The 21,212-nt window shown below is 43.2% G+C and overlaps 1 protein-coding gene across 1 annotated transcript in view; it reads left to right on the top strand.

Moving 5' to 3' along the window:
• Positions 1-5,120: 5,120 nt before the first annotated feature.
• PHKA2 (phosphorylase kinase, alpha 2 (liver)) overlaps positions 5,121-21,212 on the top strand; it is a gene marked incomplete at its 3' end in the record, with an annotated part of 32,596 nt that continues 16,504 nt past the window's right edge. Inside the window, exons 1-14 of the mRNA XM_010182460.1 lie at positions 5,121-5,288; positions 6,618-6,665; positions 7,179-7,347; positions 8,203-8,285; positions 8,909-8,989; positions 11,619-11,717; positions 12,040-12,186; positions 12,419-12,472; positions 13,030-13,152; positions 14,859-14,954; positions 16,365-16,472; positions 17,216-17,294; positions 18,515-18,649; positions 19,876-19,985. Coding sequence (XP_010180762.1) covers positions 5,226-5,288; positions 6,618-6,665; positions 7,179-7,347; positions 8,203-8,285; positions 8,909-8,989; positions 11,619-11,717; positions 12,040-12,186; positions 12,419-12,472; positions 13,030-13,152; positions 14,859-14,954; positions 16,365-16,472; positions 17,216-17,294; positions 18,515-18,649; positions 19,876-19,985 — 1,395 coding nt within the window. The remainder of the gene's footprint in view (positions 5,289-6,617; positions 6,666-7,178; positions 7,348-8,202; positions 8,286-8,908; positions 8,990-11,618; positions 11,718-12,039; positions 12,187-12,418; positions 12,473-13,029; positions 13,153-14,858; positions 14,955-16,364; positions 16,473-17,215; positions 17,295-18,514; positions 18,650-19,875; positions 19,986-21,212) is intronic.

Genomic DNA, 21,212 nt, shown 5'->3' with positions numbered 1-21,212 from the left:
CGGGGCGCGGGGGGCCGCGGCAGGAGGCCTCCGGAGGGGCGGCCGGGGCCGGTGACTGCAGCCTGGTTGCCCAAGGGACACGATGGGGCCGGTGGAAGAAAATACCTCCTCTCCCCGGCGCATGGCTTCGTTCCCGTATCTCCTCCTTTCCCCGCCTGAGGAGGAGCGGATCCTCGGAGGTGCTCGCATATACAGCTGCTTACATAAACGCACGTTGGAAGATTACATGGAAAATACAGCAAATCTGAGCTTGTAAACAATAGTACTATGTACAGAACGTGTTCGTGGTTGTATGATACACACCCACTCGATATAACACTGTATAGACACATGTCCGTAACACTTAAGTCGCGGTAACATAAGTGTTCCCCGGTAGGGCCTTTGAAATGTGTCTGTCAGCATCAGCTCGGTGTGAATCCAGGGCAGAGCGGGATTCGCAGTGGCTGGCATGCGTGCTTTGTGGGGTATGTGCAAGCTTTGTGCCGGACGTGTGTGCAGCAGTGCACGTCCCAGGGATTCCTGTCCCTGGCCTGCTGCTGGTGCAGCATTGCTTTTAGTGGAGCAACTTCTCCCAGTGTTACGCTGCTTGGGCTCTGGCTTGTCAGGCATTGCTGCCTGTGTATGTGGCAATGAAAGAATGAAGATGTCAAGGCTGGTAGGGAAAAGCTGTTACCCACTCTGATTTTTGGCCAGCGCATATGCATAAGCATGTACTGTAGTGGTCTCTGCTTAATGTGCTCACTTCACCCAGGCAGGCCCTGAGGATGGGCCCTCACAGCGTGCTCTGCACTATCTTGCTCTGGTTAAAACAGTCCAGTCACAAAGATGAGAGCAGCAGATCTTTCTGCACGAATCAGTTCCCAAATATACTTAGTTGCTGCAAGGTTCGAGAAGCTGGAAAGCAGTGATAGAAGAGGTGAGGGCACAGATCTGCTTAGGTCAGTAAGAGTTTTGTTACTGACTGTTGTGGATCCAGGGTCCAGACACCTGTGAATTAATGTCTGTGTACTTATTACTGCAAACTCATTCGAAATAAATGCAAGGACATGGTATAAATGGTATGAGAAGATAATTTTGCTCTCTTGGTCTGCTGAAATGCTTTGGGTTGTGCTCCTGTCTCTGCCTTTTTTCTGCGGGGTGACCTTGCACAAGTCACTTTGGCTTCCAGTGCCTGCCTTGATTTCTGTGTTTATAGGATGAGGATGCCGGTAACAGCCTCCATTAGAAGAGAGATGGAGCCTCTGGGATCCAGAGATCAAACATGCCCTGTGAAAGCTGTGCCTTAATGATATTAATGGTTAACAGTAACAAAAAGGGTAACTTAATGGCAATATGGGAGTTTATACCAGTGACCCAGAAATTTTTAATTTCTATTTAGAGTGCTTGGATGCGTGTTCATGACTCAGTGCTGCATTTTCCACTAAGTGCTCAATGCTGGGGAGAGTTTGGAGGTGTGGGAAAGAGATAAGTAAGTTTTCTTCTGTGTTTGGAAAGCAAGTCCCAGGCTAGCAGCAAGGCAGCGATATCACAAGAGGGCCCAGAGGGATGCTGCAGGCAGGCTTCTCATTTTGTTTTCTGTATCTATACTCTTTATGTATAAACTCACTGCAGTTGACTGGAAATGTCACATCTGCCACCAGGTGGAAATGTCCTGCTTAGCTGGTTGAAGAGATATAGTGCTTGCTTAGGCAAGTTAGGATGGTTGGTTTTGGGCCACATGCAGCCTTGTCTTGCTTGGGAGCAGAACAGCCTGTGGTGGGATGCACTGGTTGCTGCCGCACCTTTCAGGGTGGAGCTGGGAGGGCAATTGAAGCCATGGGTTTGCCCAGGGACAGCCTGGCAGAAGAGAGGCATTTAAGATGCCTCTGAGGTGCTGCTGCTCAGCATGGGGGTGATGTGTGACTGTGACCTTGTGTCTTGCATCCACAAGCGTGCCAGATGTGCAGACTTGGCACATCAGCGGGTGTGCTCTGACCGAGGGCAGTAAAGAGCTTGCACTCATCGGGATGTGGCGAGCAGAGCACATACTGTGCTCGGGAACATTTTGCTTTGATAAATAAGTGTTTAGTACACTGGGATCATGTTTCTCAGTAGCAGCAATTGGTCTTGTGTTTATTCCAATCATTCTAAATCAGGAGCATTTTAGAAGGAAATTTTAATTCAGAATGCATGCGCTGCCAAGCAGACGTGCATTCAAAGCACGGGTCCGGTCCCCTCACCATGGCTGACAGTTTTCCATATGCTGCACCTTGCAGGATTGGATCCATAGCAAATTTTTTCTTGCTTTGCAAGTGTTGCCTTCTAGTGCTGTTGCATTGGTGATATCGGCCTGCTGTGGTGTGGGATCTGCCAGCTATTGCACGTGGCCCTGGGGATGGGGGCCAGAGGGATGCTTCAGTACTGGAGTGGAGCAAGCACTGAAGAGCATCACCAAAAGGCTGTTCTCAGCTGCTTATTGCACTTGTTCGTTTGAATGACAGAAGAAAAAAATACGAATCTTAAGATGTGGCCATAAAATAGCAAAACTCATTGTCTGTATACATTTTAAGTATTGCTAGGGTGCTATAGGAGAAAAGCATACGGAGCTGCTAAGAAAAGCACATCTGGCAAACGTTCATGGGTAACCCCGGTTGTGTTGTGCCTGGTTTCACACAAACAGTCTTATCTGCAAGCTTTGCTAGAGCTTACTTCAGTTTTCACCTGAGGGATCAATGAGACCGATGCGAATTACCTAGATTTTCAGCAAGATGCTAAATGTGGGCTTACTTGTATTGCAGAGTTATTTTTGTCCGTCCCCACTACTTTTGTGCCTGTATTGCTGATGTTCTCATTCGTGTCTGTCGGAACTGGTATTGTATTTTGATTTGGTTGGTTGGGGTTTTTTTTGTCTCCAGACTAACAGACAGACTTAAAAATAGGATTTGGTGTGATAGAACAGCAATCAGCTTTCTGTCGTGGTGCTCTCAGCCCTCAGAGCCTGTGGGTGCTGGTGAAATTCTTTGCTTTGTGGATCTGTGTGGCAGTGTGATTTGCAGGTTGAGACCCAGTAGTCCAATTAGAGATCGCTGCGGAGACGTAATGCCTTCAAGTACTTGCTGAGCTAAAATCCCTTTGCCTTCTTTGGGGTTAAGCACCCTCAGTGTTTCTTCAGGTTCTTTAGCACCTTGTGAGGGCTGTACTTTTCAAATGGTGTCAGCAGGTAACAGAAGAAAATAACAGGAGTTTTTAAGAGTAAGCACTTTCTAAAAAAAATCCACCAACACTTATAATATTAGTTAATGTATTGTGTTGTTCTGCTAATATTCTGAATGTGCATGAGGAAAGAGATTCATTTGCTCTTAGTCAATGACAGACAGCCCCAGTGTGCCCCAAGAGCTGTTCTTATAGAGGAACCAAAGGTGCTGAAATGGTGATAGCTGCCCTTGGGTGAGTTTAATGAGGTTTCTTGAAGGTAGGCAGGTCCTTCCCTGGTGATTGAATGGTCGTTTAAAGTCTTGCATGGGCTATTTTTCCAATATTTCCACCTTGGTACCTGGAGGCATTTTTATTTTGCAGCTGACAACCAGCCCAGCATGGAGGGTGGGGAAAAACAAACCAAAATGGTTGGTTTGGGGAAAAACAAACCAAAAAGATTGTTTCTCAGGCAGCAGGGCAATCTCTGTCAATCCAGGCTGCAAGTACGTAGCAATTTGTGCCGCATGGGAGGAGGGAAACAAAGTGCCCTCTGAAAACACTGGGAATGTGCAGTCTGCCTTTCAAAATCCTGGATTTCACCTCGTAGGTGTAGCACTGAACTGGGAGTGGGTTCTTCTGCTGCTGCTCCTTGTTTTGTTTACTCCTTTTCAAGTTCAGAAAGAAGTTTTGTTAAGCTCTTTGGGATCACATGTGCTGCTTTCCTCAGTGAATCGATGGGCAGGTGCTGCTGCTGTTTGTGAAGCCCATGCTGGGGGGCTGTTGCAGCAGAGCTGCGCGTTTCTGCTCTCTGCCAGCCGCTGGTCATTGCTGCGGCATTGGAACCGTAACAACAGCAGCGATTGTGTGCAGTCGTGTGTCAGGCTGTCACCCGCGGCCTGTTCGCTTGTCACGTGCAAAGCCCAGGGAGCTGAGATTGAAGGCCCTGCCCCTCACAACTTCTCAAAAATAGCTGCAGAAGGAGCTGAGTGAATTGGTGTGTGGCAGAAATAACGAACTGGTGTATGCATTTGTTTTAATTTTACTTATTTATTGCCCCTAGTCACAGCAGTCCTGACAACTGGCCTTCATTCACTGAAAGGTGCAGTTGGTTGAAAGCTCTATCGGCCTTTTGTCTCTCTGCTTCATTATTTTGCAAGTGAAGAGCACACAGCTGAGAAAGATGGCCTTAAAAATTGATAATGAAGTGATGAGCATTATTATAATGAAGCATATTTCTTTATAATGAAGCATATATTATATTGAGCATTATAATAATGATTATATTAATGAAGTGATGATGCAGTGAAAAATGTAACGGTGTATTTGGGATGTAAGATGCTACCCAGCGTGCTGGTTTTCAGACTGTGCTGCTTCTCAACACCATCAGAATTTGTCTTTCTGTACATTTTCCAAAGGAGGATATAAAAAGGCTTTGCATGCATTTATGCTTTAGCTGTCGTGAACCAAGCAGGTAAATTAATAGAATTACTTTTATAATTTCCTAGAAGGGAAGTACTGTTTTTTCACTTCCTCGAGATTATGCCACAGACCAGTTGCATAGAGAAGAATAGATCCCAGACTCAGTTTCTAATGTTAACACAGTACCCTCTTTTTCTGACAAATATGTAAAATTTAAATTCCTGTTTTGTCAATGTATTGAAAATTTTACTCAGTGACTTAGCTAATAATCCTGTGTGGATAAGGATACCCAGCTGGGTGCCATAAACTTTATATCCCAAAGTGTTCAGGGAAATTTTGCATTTCACTTGTGTGAGTTTGGGGAAAAAAAGATGGGACCACAATTCTGTTGCAAAATTGTGAGCAGTTGCAGTGTGCAGTCATCTTTGGCTCTCTCTTTTGTTTTGTTGCCTGTTGATGCTGAAAGAACCGCTGCAGCTTGGAAGATGGGATTTCGGGGAGTAACGTTTGTTCTTCATTCCTTATGCCATGCTCAGAATCCAGTCACGGGGCTGCTCTCCGCCGGTAAGGACCATAAGGATGCTTGGGTACGAGACAACATCTACAGCATCCTGGCTGTCTGGGGGCTGGGCATGGCTTATCGGAAGAATGCGGACCGGGATGAGGATAAGGCCAAAGCCTACGAGCTGGAGCAGGTATGACAAAGTTCAGCATAAAGCAGTTCTGCGGCTTGCTTTTTTTCATATGAATGAGGTTTTGAACAGTGTGTTTGTGTTGCTGCTGTCGCAGGGTTTTCCCAGCTTGGGGTACGTGTCTTGTTCCTATCACATCAGTATCCCTGCAGCACGTGGTGTGCAGTGCTGCCAGCAGCCTTCTGACAAGCAAGATTTGGAGAACTGTGACAGAGAGGCTAACATCTGAATTAAAATTTAATCAAAACAAATACATACAGGAATCAAACTTCCATCAGTTGGCCGATGGTTGAAAATTAGGCTTTTGAGAGATTTTATGCCAGCTTTACAAGTCTCCTGGGTTAAACCTTGGAATTCCTCATGAGATGTATTATGGAGCAGAAAATCAAGCCTTGGTCACCTGCATCCTAGGGTAGCAGTTTGTCTGCTAGACCATTCTTCCTCACAAGAAGCATCCCATTTAGAGTAGCAGTCTTTGAAATGTGCACTTGTGTCATCTCATGGAGGTCGTGCATGGTGTGCAGACGTGTTTGATCGAACCAGAGAAGGCAGCAATGTCCAAACTGGTAAGACTGGTGCTGAAGAATTGGCAGGGGAGGTAACTCACACAGTTAATTTCTGTAATCTGTGGCTGGGAAAGTGGGTATCAAAAGTGAGAGTGTGGATGTGGGTTAAATGGGGAGTCAGGGAGTGTTGGTGTCAGTGTCCTGCTGCTGTTTTGAAGGCACTGGGAAATTTTATGCTGACAAGTGGTGCTCAAACCAGGGAGATCTGTGGTGACAGAATAACCTTGACTCAGTTTGCATGATTGTACTCTGAGGCTGTAATATTTTCTGGATAAAAAGATGGGGTTGATTTCTTCATTTAAGACAAAATCTTGTGCTTCTTTTTATATTCAACAAAGACCCTTTCTTAGGGGACGTTAGTCACCTGCTTTCTGTTGTACTGTGTAAAGAGGGAAAGAAGCTTCACAGGTTTTCCAGTCATCTACCAGTGTTCTCTGGATCTGTCACTCTAAAAATCATCATTATCATCATCTTTATTATTCTTTTTATAAGACGTAGCATTCCTCTTCGCTCCTTAGCTGCATAGAAAGACCACAGCGAGTTGCTCCACTGTTTGGAGAGGGCCTTTGGGAAAAAATTAATTCTCCTAGATAAGGATGTATAAGGACCAGTATATTTTAAAAATTGCATGTAAAGCACTTCAGGCAAATGCGCATTTGACAGGACGTTAGTAAGGGGTGTGAACTTTGTCACTCTTGAGTGTTGTTTGTAACAGCTGATGGAGCTGACCCTGTGAGGGTGTCACTGGTCTGTTTTGTTTCTGCAGAACGTCGTGAAGCTGATGCGAGGACTCTTACAGTGCATGATGAGACAGGTAATACCATAGGCACGAGTTGGACTAGTACATGTTGTATTTGCAAACTTTTCATCTGAAGCACATATTCCTTGTGTCTTTTCTGTTGAGTGAGGTTTCTCGCATGCGTGTAGAGTTTTTAAGACTCCTGAACAAAACTCTGATCTTACTTGCACCTTTTTGAGATTGTGCTTGTAGCAAATCGCAGTTTTGCCTTTGCGAACTGATTTTCGTCAAGATGCATACCTGTAACTAAGATCTGAACTCAAAAAGGTTATTTCATTTTGTTCTTTCCCAAAGCGATGTGGGTTTCACTGGAGCCTAAAGTTAGAGCTGTGTTTAAGCACTCTGATCAGTCAAAACACACTGAAGTGAGGTAACAGAAATTAGGACCTCAAGTTTCTCCTCACCTAAGAAAAGTTGTTTGTTTAGAAATAGTTTGGAGAATTTCTTCTGCAGTGTTTCAGTATTGAAATTTGTGAAACGAATCAAATTGATTTTTGAAGTTTTGAAACAACCTACTTTCCTTTTCAGGTAGATAAGGTAGAGAAGTTCAAACGCACGCAGAGTACCAAAGACTGCCTGCACGCCAAGTATAACTCTGCTACTTGTGCCACGGTGGTGGGGGACGACCAGTGGGGACACTTACAGGTGGATGCAACTTCCCTTTACCTGCTCTTCTTAGCACAGATGACTGCGTCAGGTAAGCAGAAGATACTTTAGCCTTGACTACTGTAGCAGTCATTTTCTGGTTTAGTTTTTTTTTTAAAAAGGGAAAAAATGCTGTAACTAGCTTGAAAAAAATTTTACATAGTTATTACTCAGAGGAAAGTAATATTTCTCTGGAAAAGAGATGTGGCTTCGTTAGGTTTTCATGTTTATAGTAACTGCCCTGGCAGCATCCATTCCCTTAGTGTTTGTTGGTGTACAAATATGTAAGATATTCAGAGTCGTGTCAGAGATGAGTTTCGTGTTTGAAGAGTACGTAAGGATCCCCATGGACCACCAGGTTTCTTCAGAGAGTGGCAACATTAAGTCAGGTGCCACTTGTGCCGTCTGTGTTCCTCTTCTTGCTGGTGCTGTTTTATCTTGTGCTCTGCTCAACTGTGCTCCTCCTGTGAGGATAAGGATTTGTTTTTGTACGTGGTTTTCTGTCCTCGGAGCCCCTTGCAATTGACCCCTGCAGAGCGGGCACCTCGTGGTCCCTCGATAGAGCACTGAGCGGGCAAAGGAGCGGGGAGCTGCAGGAACTGGGATGTTCTCGAGGGCCAGAGCTGGCTCTGATGTCCCTGCTCTCTACCCACCGTGTCTGAATGCCACCCTCCCGGAGTGGTTTTTGGTTGGTCTTTGAAACAGCATGCGTTGGTACCATTTGAAGTATTTTATCAGCAGCAAGTCTTGAGGCTTGCTGCCTGGTCTTTTGAAATCAGGATGAGTTTTTCCAGTTATTTCAGTGGGCAGTAGTTAGTAGCAAATAAACAAAAGCATGAAACTCACTGAAGAGTAAATATTTCAGTTCTGATACAGTATAATTACTCTCTTCCCTTCTTTTAATCAGGGTTACGTATTATCTTCACCCTCGATGAAGTTACCTTTATTCAGAATCTTGTCTTTTACATAGAAGCTGCCTACAAAGTTGCTGTAAGTAGTTATTGCTATGTAAATCACCTGAACACTGCTCAGATGTGGGTGGAAAATTATTTATTGAGGAAAATACAGACTTCTTTTCCCATCAGAAGATAGTAGAACCTGTCAATACTTTACATTGAGAGATCATCTTTGGAGATGGGGGGAGGGCTGTGGAGGATTTACTGCTGCTGGGCTAAGGTATATTCATTCTATCCTAATAATAGTTTTTCTTTATTGATAATTAATATTTCCTGATGTGTCATTAAAATCTTAGAGGCCTTTCTGAAAAGAGCAAAGTGTTAACAAATTTTTTTTGAAAGTGGCAAGCTGAAGGGGCACAGGGAGAAGCGTGCACAGGGAGAGGGATAAAGGGCTTTGTCTGTTCTGTGAAGACAGTAATTCATGACCGTACACCTGTTCCTGCTGGGGTATATTTTTGTGTGCTGCTCTTTAAACATGAGGAAAGCCTCTTCAGAGACTTGGAGCCTTTTTTTTTTCTCTTTTTTTTGTTTCTTTATAATGCAGATAAACTAATTTCATGCAAGGGTCTGGTTTTGTTGTGAGGTGAGAGGGTGGGAAACATTGGTTTTGTATATAACCTTGCCAATTTTTTCTTGATGATGATGTTGTTGCAGGATTATGGAATTTGGGAACGTGGTGATAAGACAAACCAGGGCATCCCTGAACTGAACGCCAGCTCCGTAGGGATGGCCAAAGTGAGAACGTCTTCCTGACACCTCCTTCTTGGCTGTTCTGTTGCTGACAAACCTGATGGCTTCCTTTGCATAGTCTTCTTGGCCACTGCGATAGTTAACTGATTGTATAAGAGTTTTTGTTTAGGTGTGAGTGAGTATTTTTTAGTGTAAAATACTTGTGATAATGGCTTTCTTTGAAGGACCTAAGTTGTTCCGGGATTGCAAGAAGGGTTTCAGATTCATTGAATCTGATAGATTCAGTGAAGTGCAATCTCAAAAAGTGGCCTCTGGTTTTCTATCCCTCTTTCTTAATTCTCCGTCCCCAGTATTACATGTGGTGTGTTCATGTTAAGATTAAATCAGATGTAAATTCTGGAAAACAGCACAGTATCAGTCTCAGAAATTATTTGCAAGCAATTTAGAGAGGAAAAAGAGTACCGATATACTTAAAGTAGATATTTCTGGTTACCCCATAGTACAAGGTCACAGAGATACTAAATGAAGCTCAGAAGGCCATAAATGTAGATGTGTAATTGACAGCTACCTTTCTACATGCTGTCTGGGGGAACTGACAGAGGGCAAATATTGTTAAGGTCAAAGGTGTAGTTGTGCAGGATTTAGTAGTCCCCAAGATCCTGTGTGGCTGCAAGAGGGAGAAGCTGCTGGTCTTGGCCACAGTTCAGTCAAACAGCGATGGGGCAATGTCTGTGGGGGAGGTTATTGCTCAGCTGTCCAGTGTGAGATTCTTTTGTGCTGAACAGTCTGGCGTGGGTTAGAGTCACAGAAGCATTTGATTGGAAAAGACCTTTAAGATCACTGAGTCCAACCATAACCTGTCCACTACTGAACCATGTCTCTATCTATCCATCTTTTAAATACCTCCAGGGACGGTGACTCAACCACTTCCCATCACTGAGGGTATTTAGAAGACCGATTGCTGTGGTCTCTGCATGACTTCTGGGCATGTTCATGTCACGATGATCTGTGGGACTCGCTGCACACCTTTGCTTACCTGTGGCTGTGCATTCAATAAAAGTGCTGTTTGGGGTGGGGAGTGCAAGGGGCATGCTGGAGACCCTGCTGCAGAGGGTGAGGTAGATGCTGGTTTTTTAAATCTGCCTCAAGCATTCTCTCTCTTAATATTTCTCTCCCGTGGCTGCTTTGTGTGGGTACCCATGGCAGCACTGCAGCACGTAGCGTGTGCTTTGAGTGCATCTCAGTGCCTTTTCTGCACCATTAAGACTGCCCATGATCCCGATATCAATTCCTCAGCGTGGCTTTCTGTGACTCTCAGGAACGTGTGCTGCTCTAGCGCTTGGCTAGAGAGAGAGCTCTGCAGGACCAGTAAATCCATGTTTGTGTTGGAAGCAGGAAAATACCTTTGCCCCTCTGCAGAGAGTTAAGGCAAGCTGTGCTGTGCCATCCTTCCTTTGTCAGAGAGTAACTTTACCACGAAGCTGCGGGACAAAAATGGGCACAGAGCGGCATTCAGTGCTACCACAATCAATAGGCATTTCAGAGGAAGTCTTTGCTGGCCTGACTCTGGCTGTCTGGTCTGTGCTCTCTTCCTGCAGTGCTGCACCCTCCGCTTCTTCAAAGGCAGGTTTTGTAGCCTGCTAGGTTGAAGGAAGCGGTGGTGGTTGGGCTGTTAGTGTCTTCACTAGGCAAGTGTGTCACAGAATCACAGAATGGTTTGGGTTGGAAGGGACCTTAAAAGCTCATCCAGTCCAACCCCCCTGCCATGGACAGGGACACCTCTCACCAGACCAGGCTGCCCAAAGTCCTGTCCAACCTGGCCTTGAACACATCCACAACTTCTCTGGGCAACCTGTGCCAGTGTCTCACCACCCTCACAGTAAAGAATTTCTTCCTAATATCCAGTCTAAATCCACCCTCTTCCAGTTCAAAACCATTCCCCCTCATTCTATCTCTACCTGCCCTTGTAAAAAGTCCCTCCTCAGCTTTCCTGTAGGCCCCCTTCAGGAACTGGAAGGCCTCAATAAGATCTCCCTGGAGCCTTCTCTTCTCCAGGCTGAACAACCCCAACTCTCTCAGCCGGTCCAAGAGGTATGAGATTTGGTGATTCACTTGCTGACATGGAGCACACTGTGCTTCAGTTGGCTGTGGAGAGAACAGACACCACCTCATTTGTCTTTCTCTTGGGAAGCAATAGTATCAGAGAGATGGCAATGCTCACTGCTCTGGGCACTGACCTCTGCAGATCCTGAGGCACCTTGAGCAAGCCCTTCAAGGCTTCTTCGAGCAGCCCTTCAGGCACGGGGAGCAAAAGGCCACTGAACATAGGGGTTATTTCGGAATACAGTACAGGAAAAGCATTTATTACTAAGTACTTTGGATATTATCAGTACTTCAGATATTCAGTGGAGTGGAAGCCCTGCTCCCCTTTGCTTTGCATTGCCTTTAAATTCTAAGAAGAGTCACCAGCACATCAGTCCTGTACCTACTGGTGGAAAGACAGAAATATTTACTTTTTCTAAAATATTACCAAGGTTTCCTTTAAAGATGAAAATGTCTGTGAAGCAAACTTGTGTCTTACCTAATTTCTTTCAAAGGATAAACACAGGTGCTAGGATGTGTACTTGACATAAAAGGTATTTAATGGTTTTGCGTTGTCTGGGTTTTTTTGAAGGCCGCTTTGGAAGCAATTGATGAACTAGATCTTTTTGGAGCTCATGGAGGACACAAGTCAGTGATTCATGTTCTTCCTGATGAAGTAGAGCATTGTCAGGTAAAACTTAGTCTTCTGTTTCCTTTGCCAGGAAAAGCCCAATACCCTCTCCCTTTTGTTTTTAAATAAAACGTTGATTAGCTGAACCAAGAACTTAACATAATGAGGATGGCTTCAGACTGCACTGTCCACCCTGTTTCTGTTAGATCATGTGAAAGTGAGTGGTGTGGAGCATTCTCATACTAACTCAGTTCAAAATAACAATGCAGTGAGTTCTCTGTTGGTTTGCCAATAGCATAGTCTGTTCCACGTGCATTTGACGTAGTCTTTCCAAGTAAGTAAATTGTTTTATGTCCCTGTCTTCTGTTCCTGTTTTGCTCAGTCTATTCTGTACTCCATGTTGCCGAGGGCATCCACATCAAAGGAGATAGACGCTGGCCTTCTCTCTGTTATTTCTTACCCGGCTTTTGCAGTGGAGGATCTGAACCTTGTTAATGTGACCAAGAGTGAAATCATATCCAAATTGCAGGTAAGGGTTTGCTTTATTTTTATTTTCCAGGGTGAAAGAGAAGCAGAACCTCCCTTTCTTAACCGAAAATCCTAATTAAACAAGGGTTGCCAGATTTGGTGCGTCTGTGCATGGAAGAGAGGCATGAAAATCCCTAAGTGACATTTAAAACTCAGCACATACTTTTGTGCTGATGTTAGTCTGTGGAGAAGAACCGTATGTGACTTTTCTATAATTTCATCTGTTTCTGCAGGGCCGCTATGGCTGCTGTCGCTTCCTCCGAGATGGTTACAAGACACCCAGAGAGGTAGTTGTGGTATATATTTTCAGTAGACACTAGGAAGAATTTTCTCTCTTGTTCATAGACAATTTTTGTCTCATTTACATGAAGGAGTGAAGTTCTGTATTGCTGTTAAGACATGTTAGTGGATTTGGAGGCAGTTCAGGTATCCACCCTAGAAAATGACACATATCTGAAGGAAACTCAGGGTTTGAAAACCAATTATTAAGGGCAGAACTTAATTCATAATACTGTAAGGGATGAACCTTTGGATATACGTATGGTGCCTAAAGGGAAGAGATGTCTCTGAGGCATCCCAAAATATCTTTGAACTGAGGCAAAGCCAAAGTTATTTGGGTGACACCTAGATTCTGAGTCTGGAAAGGGTTGATATGTCTGGGGAATGATCAGATGAGTTGGAGACTGAATGTGAAAAAGAACTCGAGAAGCAGCATGGAAACTATTTCTGGTGTTTTTATTAGTTTCCCAGTTTTAATGACTTGTATAAAAGGGGCTGCTACTATGATTGGAATATGAGTGACTAATTTAGCACTGTGACTAAACGAGTGTGATTGAATTTCTAGGATCCAAGCAGGCTGCACTATGATCCTGCTGAGCTCAAGCTCTTTGAGAATATTGAATGTGAGTGGCCAGTATTCTGGACATACTTCCTAATTGATGGAGTATTTAATGAGGACAAAATTCAGGTGAGGAAAGAAGAAATTACTTTCAATGGAAATGGAAAGCCGTTTACCCACAGTGTTTTGTAGCTTTGCTGCATGTTTATTTTGGGTATCAGTTGAATACCCCATCAGGAGGATGGGAGTAATATGCCCCAATCTCAACTTCCTGGGGAGTCTGTGACATGGGAGAGGCTGTGATGTTGTGTACACTGGGACCTCGTTGCCCTCTTCCCACCAGTCTGAGTGTCTCTTTTATCTGGTGTGGCCAGACTGGTCTAAACAGGGTTTATTTGCCTGGTTCTCTCTTACTGCCAAACTTGATTCCCCTTTCCCAATTCCTTCAGGATCAAACCAGCTGCTTTTTCCCCCAACCTCTGTGGCTTGGCTGCTGAGAACAAGATTCACAGTACTTCCAGTGCTTTCATATATTCAGGGAGATTTGGGATTGGATTATGAGGAGCCAGTTCATTTTCACTGATTCCCTAAGTTACTTCGTGCCTTTACTGTATGAAGCATCCAGTGGTCAGGGCAGCTAAATTGATTGTAGTGCTCCAAAGGTTATAGTGGCACTTGGAGAGTATTGGTGAATGCTGAGTAGCCAGGACTAAATGCATTCATACCAAGACTTCTGTGGATTGGTGGCTTGAAGGGAGTAAAAAATACATGTGGGAGGGCCTGTACCCTGGCTGCGTTTATGGTGTGCAGGTAGGCTGTGCTAGGGCGTTCTCAAACCAGGGAATTGCTCGTGGTTCCCACAGTTGAAGCACAGCTGGATGAATCTCTGAGACACTTGCTAAATGTCTTGTCTTTCCCAATTACTGCTGCAGAGAAGTGGTTGCAATGGCAGCGATTGTTAAGAAAAATAGGTGCCCTGAGGACTCAAAAAGAGTGGAGAAGGACAGGATTCTGAAAATACCAGTGTACCGTGGTCTGGACCTGTGGTACCTCACCTTGTGTGCTCTACTGTACTCAGAAAGGTATAGCAGAAAGGGGGTTTCAGGGGCAGGTTCTGGTAGTGCTTGAAAATGGCTTCCTTGTAAGTAAAAAGTCAGAATAGGGTAGTTAAGAAATGGAACAAAATAAGGGATCTGGTGAAAAGAATATGAAATGTTCTTTATTTTGTATCAGTCTGGTATTCCTGCTCATAATACATTGTCTAACAACACAAGAACAGGAGGATTTTCTATTCAGTCACCTTAGGTGTTTTTAAACAGTTTAAATCTATTTTAAGTTTTCCATAGAGCACATTTTTAATCAATTAAAAGAAACATATTTCCCAATCCTGCAAAGCAGAATTCAGAAAATCATAGACAACTATGCATGGCAGTAAGCCACCAGTTTGTACAGCTTACACTTTTATGGATACTGGCGGTCCTGACATCCACATCACTGCATCAACGTCTGTTGCAAATTTCACATAGGATTTGTTCCAGTGATTCCTTGATAGGAATATGTTAGAAGTTTTGTACAGCAGCGGTGTGTTGTGGGTTAAATATGTGTGTTCATGGTTCTGAGGCTGACAATATTGAGATGTTGCAACAGTCTCTGACAGTTTGAACCCTGATCTTCCATCAGCAAGTCACGATCCCTCCCCTGCCCCCAGCACCGTTTTCTTTTAAATGAACTTTCAGCAGAAAAGCACTGTTGGAAAATACTAAAACTTTAACTTTACTGTTTCTGCTTTGCTGACTGTAATGTGAATCCTCGCTCTTTTAAAAAAATATTTCCAGGTACAAGAGTATAGGGAGGCCCTGGAAGGAATACTTATTCGAGAGAAGAACGGAATAGTGCTAATGCCTGAACTGTACGCAGTCCCTCCGGAAAAGGTATTGTGGACATGCAGCATCCACTTCAGTATGTCAAATATAGGTATCAAGATGAATATTGGTTTTATGGTTTTCCTGTAGCTCATAAAACTAAACCAGCAACAAAAAAAAGGGCTACTGCACATTATTTAAAAACTAAAAGACCTCTCTCAGCTCCTGCTGAGAAATGGTAAACTTTAGGCATTGAAATGGTCACATTTTTAACCTGTGAATCTGTGTGCCTACAGAAATATTAGAGCAGGTCTGAAGTTTTAAATCCTCATAGCAAGATGTATATTTAAGAAGTGCCTGTGCAGACTTAGGAACTGAAGCTCAAAGAGGACATAAAGCGCAGTCTGCTCTGCCTGTCTGGTCTATTGATTGGTTGTGCTTTTTCTTTTCTAAAACGTGTGAGAGAGAAACAGGTTTCACATGAATTAGGGTTTGTGCCGGGCTTTTGTTTGGTCTGGGGCTTTTTTGCTGTTTTTTTTTCTTTTCCTCCCATCTTTGCTGTTACTGTTTACCCAATTCTTTGATTTTGACAGAGAATTTCAGACAAGCTTATATGCTATTCCATGCTATTTGCCTTTGTATCGCTCCCTGCCAACTGCTTCTCCTGCTCCAGACTTCTCAGCCCTCACTCACTGAGGGTGTGGAGCCCCTGGGTTGGTCTGAGTTTGGGCAGGAAGTGTTGACAGCTGATGTCTCGCTTGCAGATCTGAGGTGGAAACTCAGAATTGCCCTCCTAGTGGGAACAAGCATCTAACAGTTCAGAGCCTTCTTGTGAATTTTGATATGATGATGATCTGATGAACATGCCAAATAATCAGGGTAGATTTTGCCTGTCATTTATAAATTTTAAAATGGTAAAGATGTTATCTAGGCGGGTTTTTTTCCACCCTCAGTAGATCTGTATACTGCAAAACCAAGGCAGTTTTTCATTTTCTAAATTAAAAATTTTCTACTCTTAATTTTTCCGTTGACCATTCTTGCTAACACAGGAAAGGTGGAATAGCCTTCATTTTTGGAAAGCAACTTAACTTCAAGAAGCTAGGTAGACATCAGTGAAGTCCAAGTGTCATCTGGCAGGAGGTTGGAAAGCAGACACACAGTTACCTCTGAGCTGCCCAGAGGGAAGGCAGCAAAGGCAGGGTGAGAAGAAAGGGGAAGCGCTGCCACCAAATCTGTAATTGCTTACAGAGTCCCCATTTAGCCTCCAGCTTCAAAGGGTGGGACGGTGAACGGAAAGGAAGCATAGTTCTTGTCCTAGAAACATGCAGCCTTGCAAGTAAAACCAAGAGATTTGGATGTCAGTAATAATGGCATGTTAGAAACAGTAGATAATAGACCATATTTTTTCAAATGCTTCCATGTTATTGATTTTTCTTCAGAAATTTAGGGTAATTTTTCTTGCTTTATGTTTGTTTTTAGGTGGATGAGGAGTATGAAAATCCTCACTCAGTGGACCGTATCCCAGCGGGAAAATTGCCTCATCTTTGGGGCCAATCATTGTATGTCCTTAGCTGCCTATTAGCAGAGGTAACTGTTTTTTAATTTGTTTAATTGTTTAAAAGTAAGTGAGCTTGTATGTCATCTTGTTTTGAGATGGCTTGGGCTTTAAGTACAGTTCGGTTGACAGGTAGGGGACAATGTGTTTTCCAGTAGAAACATGTACATACACCATGGAGGGGTGACTGAGCTTTTAGGAGTTTTATATACATATATATATATATGGAGAGAGAGGGATAGATACATAGATACACAGTTGTCTGTTTCTAATCAAGCTGAATAAGTGGTCAGATGGACTGCACATATGGTTAGGCCAGAGGAATATGCCCAGACTGTCTTGGCTGTCCCAGAGATTTTGCACTGTTTCAGCTTCACTACACTGTGCTTTCTTTACCCTGTGGCATAAAGTGCCTACAGAGCTGTCCCATATTAGCCATGAACTTGTTAAAGGAACCACCAAATATCTCTGTGGGGCTGCAGGAAAATTACTGGTGTGGCAAAATTGCATCAGTCGATACCACTCTAAAAGAGGAAATCTGAACATGCAGATTGTGTCGGTCATAACCATTTCTTCTTGTTCTGAACAGTATTGCAGCCATTGTTTTTATTGAATGTACTACTTGGTGGACAGGGTAGAAAAGCCAGGCTTTAAGTCCTCCTCTCCTGATAAAATATGAAAGTTGGGTAAGATTTCTCATAGAAGTCATCAGAAGCCTTTTACTTAATTTTTGTTTGTTTCCTTTCTTTTTTCCTTTCTTTTGCATTTATTCTAGGGATTTCTTGCTGCGGGTGAAATTGATCCCTTAAACAGGAGATTTTCCACTGGATTTAAACCTGATGTTGTGGTACAAGGTCAGGGAGTCTTTTTGAACGTTCTGGCTGAATTGGATCATGTGATGGTAAAATCCCTGTGTACAGGAGAGAAGGCAGACATGTTTAAAAACAGTGTGGATTTTTGCATGGGATGTGGATACTTTGGTGTTACTGTGGAAAGGAGAAAGGAGTTGTTTGCCTAGATGTCGTTTTCCCAGAGGGAAGATCAGGTTTAACAAATGTTTAAAAATACTTGTTAAAATTTCAGGGACTGGAGAGTGGCAAACTTAATCTTGTAGTGAAAAGGAAAATCTTGGTGGATTCTAGCAAGAAAGGGCAGGAAACCCATCAGTTTAGTTAGGTTTCTGTGTTGTGCCTTTTCGGAGGAACCAGAGAGCAATGAGTGGGGAGGATCTCTGTACACCCAGGTGAGGCAGCCAGCCTTAGAGCTATCTTTTGGCTACTGCAGGGGAGTGGCTTCTTTTGTCAATGCAGGAACAGCTATTCTGCAGTGCTTAATTTCTACTAGAAATATAAATGCCTGCTTATTTTTAGCATTTTTGACAAGTATTTGTGATGCAAAGAAGAATACTGAATTATTAGTCACAATAAGCCAGCTAGCATGGGCAAAACCTCCAACAGGACAAATGGTTGGATCAACATCTGGATTGTAAATACGTCTGATTTTGGGACTTTTTGTTCCTACCTCTGGCATTTTATGGCCTCTGTAACGTTTATTGCTGTACAGATAACAGCACCTGTTCCCCATTGACTCAGCTGTGTTGTTACAGTGTATTATAGTGTTATAGGTGCTATATTAAAGCAATGAAGATTTTCAAGTTGGGTTTCCCCATGTTTTACGGGGGAAAAGCACCATCTGTTGAAAGAAACTGCATGGTCCAAACTGGCAGTATTGAAAAACTGATAAAGCCCCAAAGAACCTGGTCTAACCCTAGAGCTGACCCTGCTTTGAGCAGGAAGTTGACGTAGAGACCTCGTGGGGCCTCTTCCAACTTTAATTGCCTTGTGGTCCACAGTGGCCAAGAATGACTAGATGTTTTGAGAAGCAGAGGGCCAAAAGCTGTCTGATGCCCTCTTACAATCCCCTTTTGGTCTCACAGGCTCATAAGGAAAGAAAGAAAGGAGGCCTGTGTGCATTTGAGTCAACTATGCAGGAGTTGAGAGCTGATAGTGGAGACAGTTGGTTAAAAAGAGAAGAACTTTGGTTCTTACCAGTGCTTGTGTTTTCTGTTATGCAGTAACTGTTCTGGCAGAATCCAGTCAAATTAAGAATCTCTTACAAGACCATGGAATCAACGTTCAGAGCATTGCTGACATCCATCCACTCCGAGTGCAGCCAGCTCGCATCCTGAGTAACCTCTACACCATGCTGGGTAGGTACTTGAGCATGGAAGCCTCTCTCTGCTGCTCTGCAAGGTATTTTTTTGGTGTTTAAACAGGGAACTCTTAACAGGAATAGAAACTGCCTCTTTAAAAAAGGTGACCAAAATACAAGCTTTCCTGTCCCCTCGGAGTTCAGCATGAACTGACTCTTCTTGTCCTGCAGGAACTACTTCCACAGAAGAACTGGCTTCAGTGAAGGGGTTTTTGTTCTATGGTAGTTTCTGTTTTGTTTTGTTTTTTTTGACAGGAAGGTTTTTTGGAAGCGTCTGAAGTAACGGGGCCTTCAAGTAAGTCTTAGAAAGTATGCCCTTTACGTGGAGAAAGGAAATTGCATATGCTGCTTTTGGGAAAGAATTTGTCTTTTTATCACAAAGAACTTTTAAGAAATGAAACATTTGCAGAGCTTTGCTGAAACTTACATTTCTTTTATAATAATTCATAATAGCTTTCTTTCACTAATAGGGGTATGTGGGATGATTTGACACATTGGTGTATTGTTTTTAACAGTGGCTTCTTTGGGAGTATTGACAGTGGTATTTTTTCAGGCACATGGTTGGTTGACTCATATTCCTTGTCAGACGGGTTGAAGTCAGCTCATGGCTGCTGGAGCAAAGGGTGCGGTGTGGATCATTCGCTAATAAGCTCTACTGAGAAAAGTGGAGCTTACTGGTCTGATGAAAAGAATGAAAATCTGTCTTTTTATTTGGATGTACTTTTTATTTGGATTTAGCCTTCTGTGGGGAAGAAGTTTTAAGGTTCGCGTTCCTGTGTGACCTACTCTGGGTGATCCTGCTCTGGCAGGGGGTCTGGACTGGATGATCTTTAGAGGTCCCTTCCAACTCCTAACATTCTGTGATTCTGCGAAAGCACTGCAATTTCTGTTAGATGTTGATGGCCTTGTTTCTGAAAGGGCGTACCTCCTGTCCTTCTTGGTGGGGAAGCTTTGGGTTCTGAGCAATGACTAATTAAAAGTGCCAATCCTATGGTCAGTGAAGCCAAAATTTTTATTTTTAATCAGGCCTTTGAAGAGCTGTTCCTCAGAACTGTTCTTGCTATTGCATTGGTGCTTGCTACGAAATGGACCAACCTGTTGTGTCTCACGCTGTTATCTGTCTTCTTCCTTGCTGATATGGATGAAGTCGATCTCTTTGTCTAAAATGGTTATGGAAAACTACACAGGAAATGTTAGTTGAGACTTTATTTATTTTATTTACAGGCCGGAACAAGAACATGAAACTAAGTGGACGGCCACACCGACACATTGGAGTGTTAGGCACCTCCAAGCTGTACGTGATAAGAAATCAAGTATTTGCTTTTACCCCTCAGGTGAGCATGTGAAGCTGGCAGGGAAATCACTGCTTACTTACTGGCTAATCATTAGTGAAACACTTTGGTTTTACATGCTTAAAATACATACAGGTAGAGCAGGGCTGATGAAGCAGATATGCTTTGCTTTGTGGGGATTTTAAGAGCACTGGGTGGTCAGCATGGTGCTGATAAATCTCCTGTTGTACAGAGTCTGGCTTCCTTGGCTTCTGACTTAGGAGAACACAGCATATCAATAGTACAGAGTTGTTACTGATCTCTGCCTGAACCAACATTCTAGCTAATGAAGTAGTTTCTCCAGAAATATGTCACTTAATATATCTTTCTACTGATTGCTTTGATGGAAAATTTAATTTCACATAAACTTGTCCACAAGAGACTAAGATGCAATCTTTTCATTATGTTGTTGAAAGGATCAGTAGCGCTGAGAAAGGGATGTTTGATCTTTGTTTTCTGTTTTGTGCCTTTTTCAATGTAGCTGGAAGTTTGGATCCTCCCAGAATTAATGGCTCTTATTTATATATTTGATTAAATACAGTACACTTATCCACTTATTCTTGTAGACTTATTCTAGCAGTTGGTATTAGAAGGCCAAGGGGTCACCTATTCTAAACATGTGCAACTGGAGCAGGATAAAGAATGCACACACCCTCCTAAATAGATGTTTGACTCATGTAGTTTTTGAATTCCAGTGGAAGACGTTCAGTGGACTCAATAGATGGCTTCTGCAGTGCTTCATAGTGTCCAAAAAACATCACACTTACTGCGAAAAGTGTGGAACCCTTCCTTTTCTTCCCCATGTCAATTGATCACAGGCAGTTTTATGACAGCTTATTCGTTGTGTTGTTCCCCCACACCAATTTTCACTTTTCCAAATTAGGGAAAAATTCCTTACAGTTGTGATTTTTTTCAAACTACCTCTCTGTCCACATCTTGCTGTGTAACTAGGACCCGATATTCCAGCTGAAATCTTGCCACGTATCAAATATTTATGAATCTATTCTAAAATCACATTTATCTTTGCATTAGCAGCACACTGACAGTTCCTGCTTATTCTGTGTTTGACTAAAACCTCCATAACATTTTCCGTTGTACTTCGTAGCCAGACATTTGCCCCTGACTTTTTTTTGAGGGGAGTGCAATTAATGTTTAATTTCACCTTCCTAATGTTAGCAGTTAACTCATCTGTGTTGATCTTGACTAATGTCCATGGATTTTGTGGTTTTG

Source organism: Mesitornis unicolor, unplaced genomic scaffold (genome assembly GCF_000695765.1).
Source record: "Mesitornis unicolor isolate BGI_N332 unplaced genomic scaffold, ASM69576v1 scaffold24744, whole genome shotgun sequence".
Lineage (NCBI taxonomy): Eukaryota > Metazoa > Chordata > Aves > Mesitornithiformes > Mesitornithidae > Mesitornis > Mesitornis unicolor.
The sequence above is the reverse complement of the archived record's forward strand: the minus strand, read 5'-3'. Positions and strand labels throughout refer to the sequence as shown.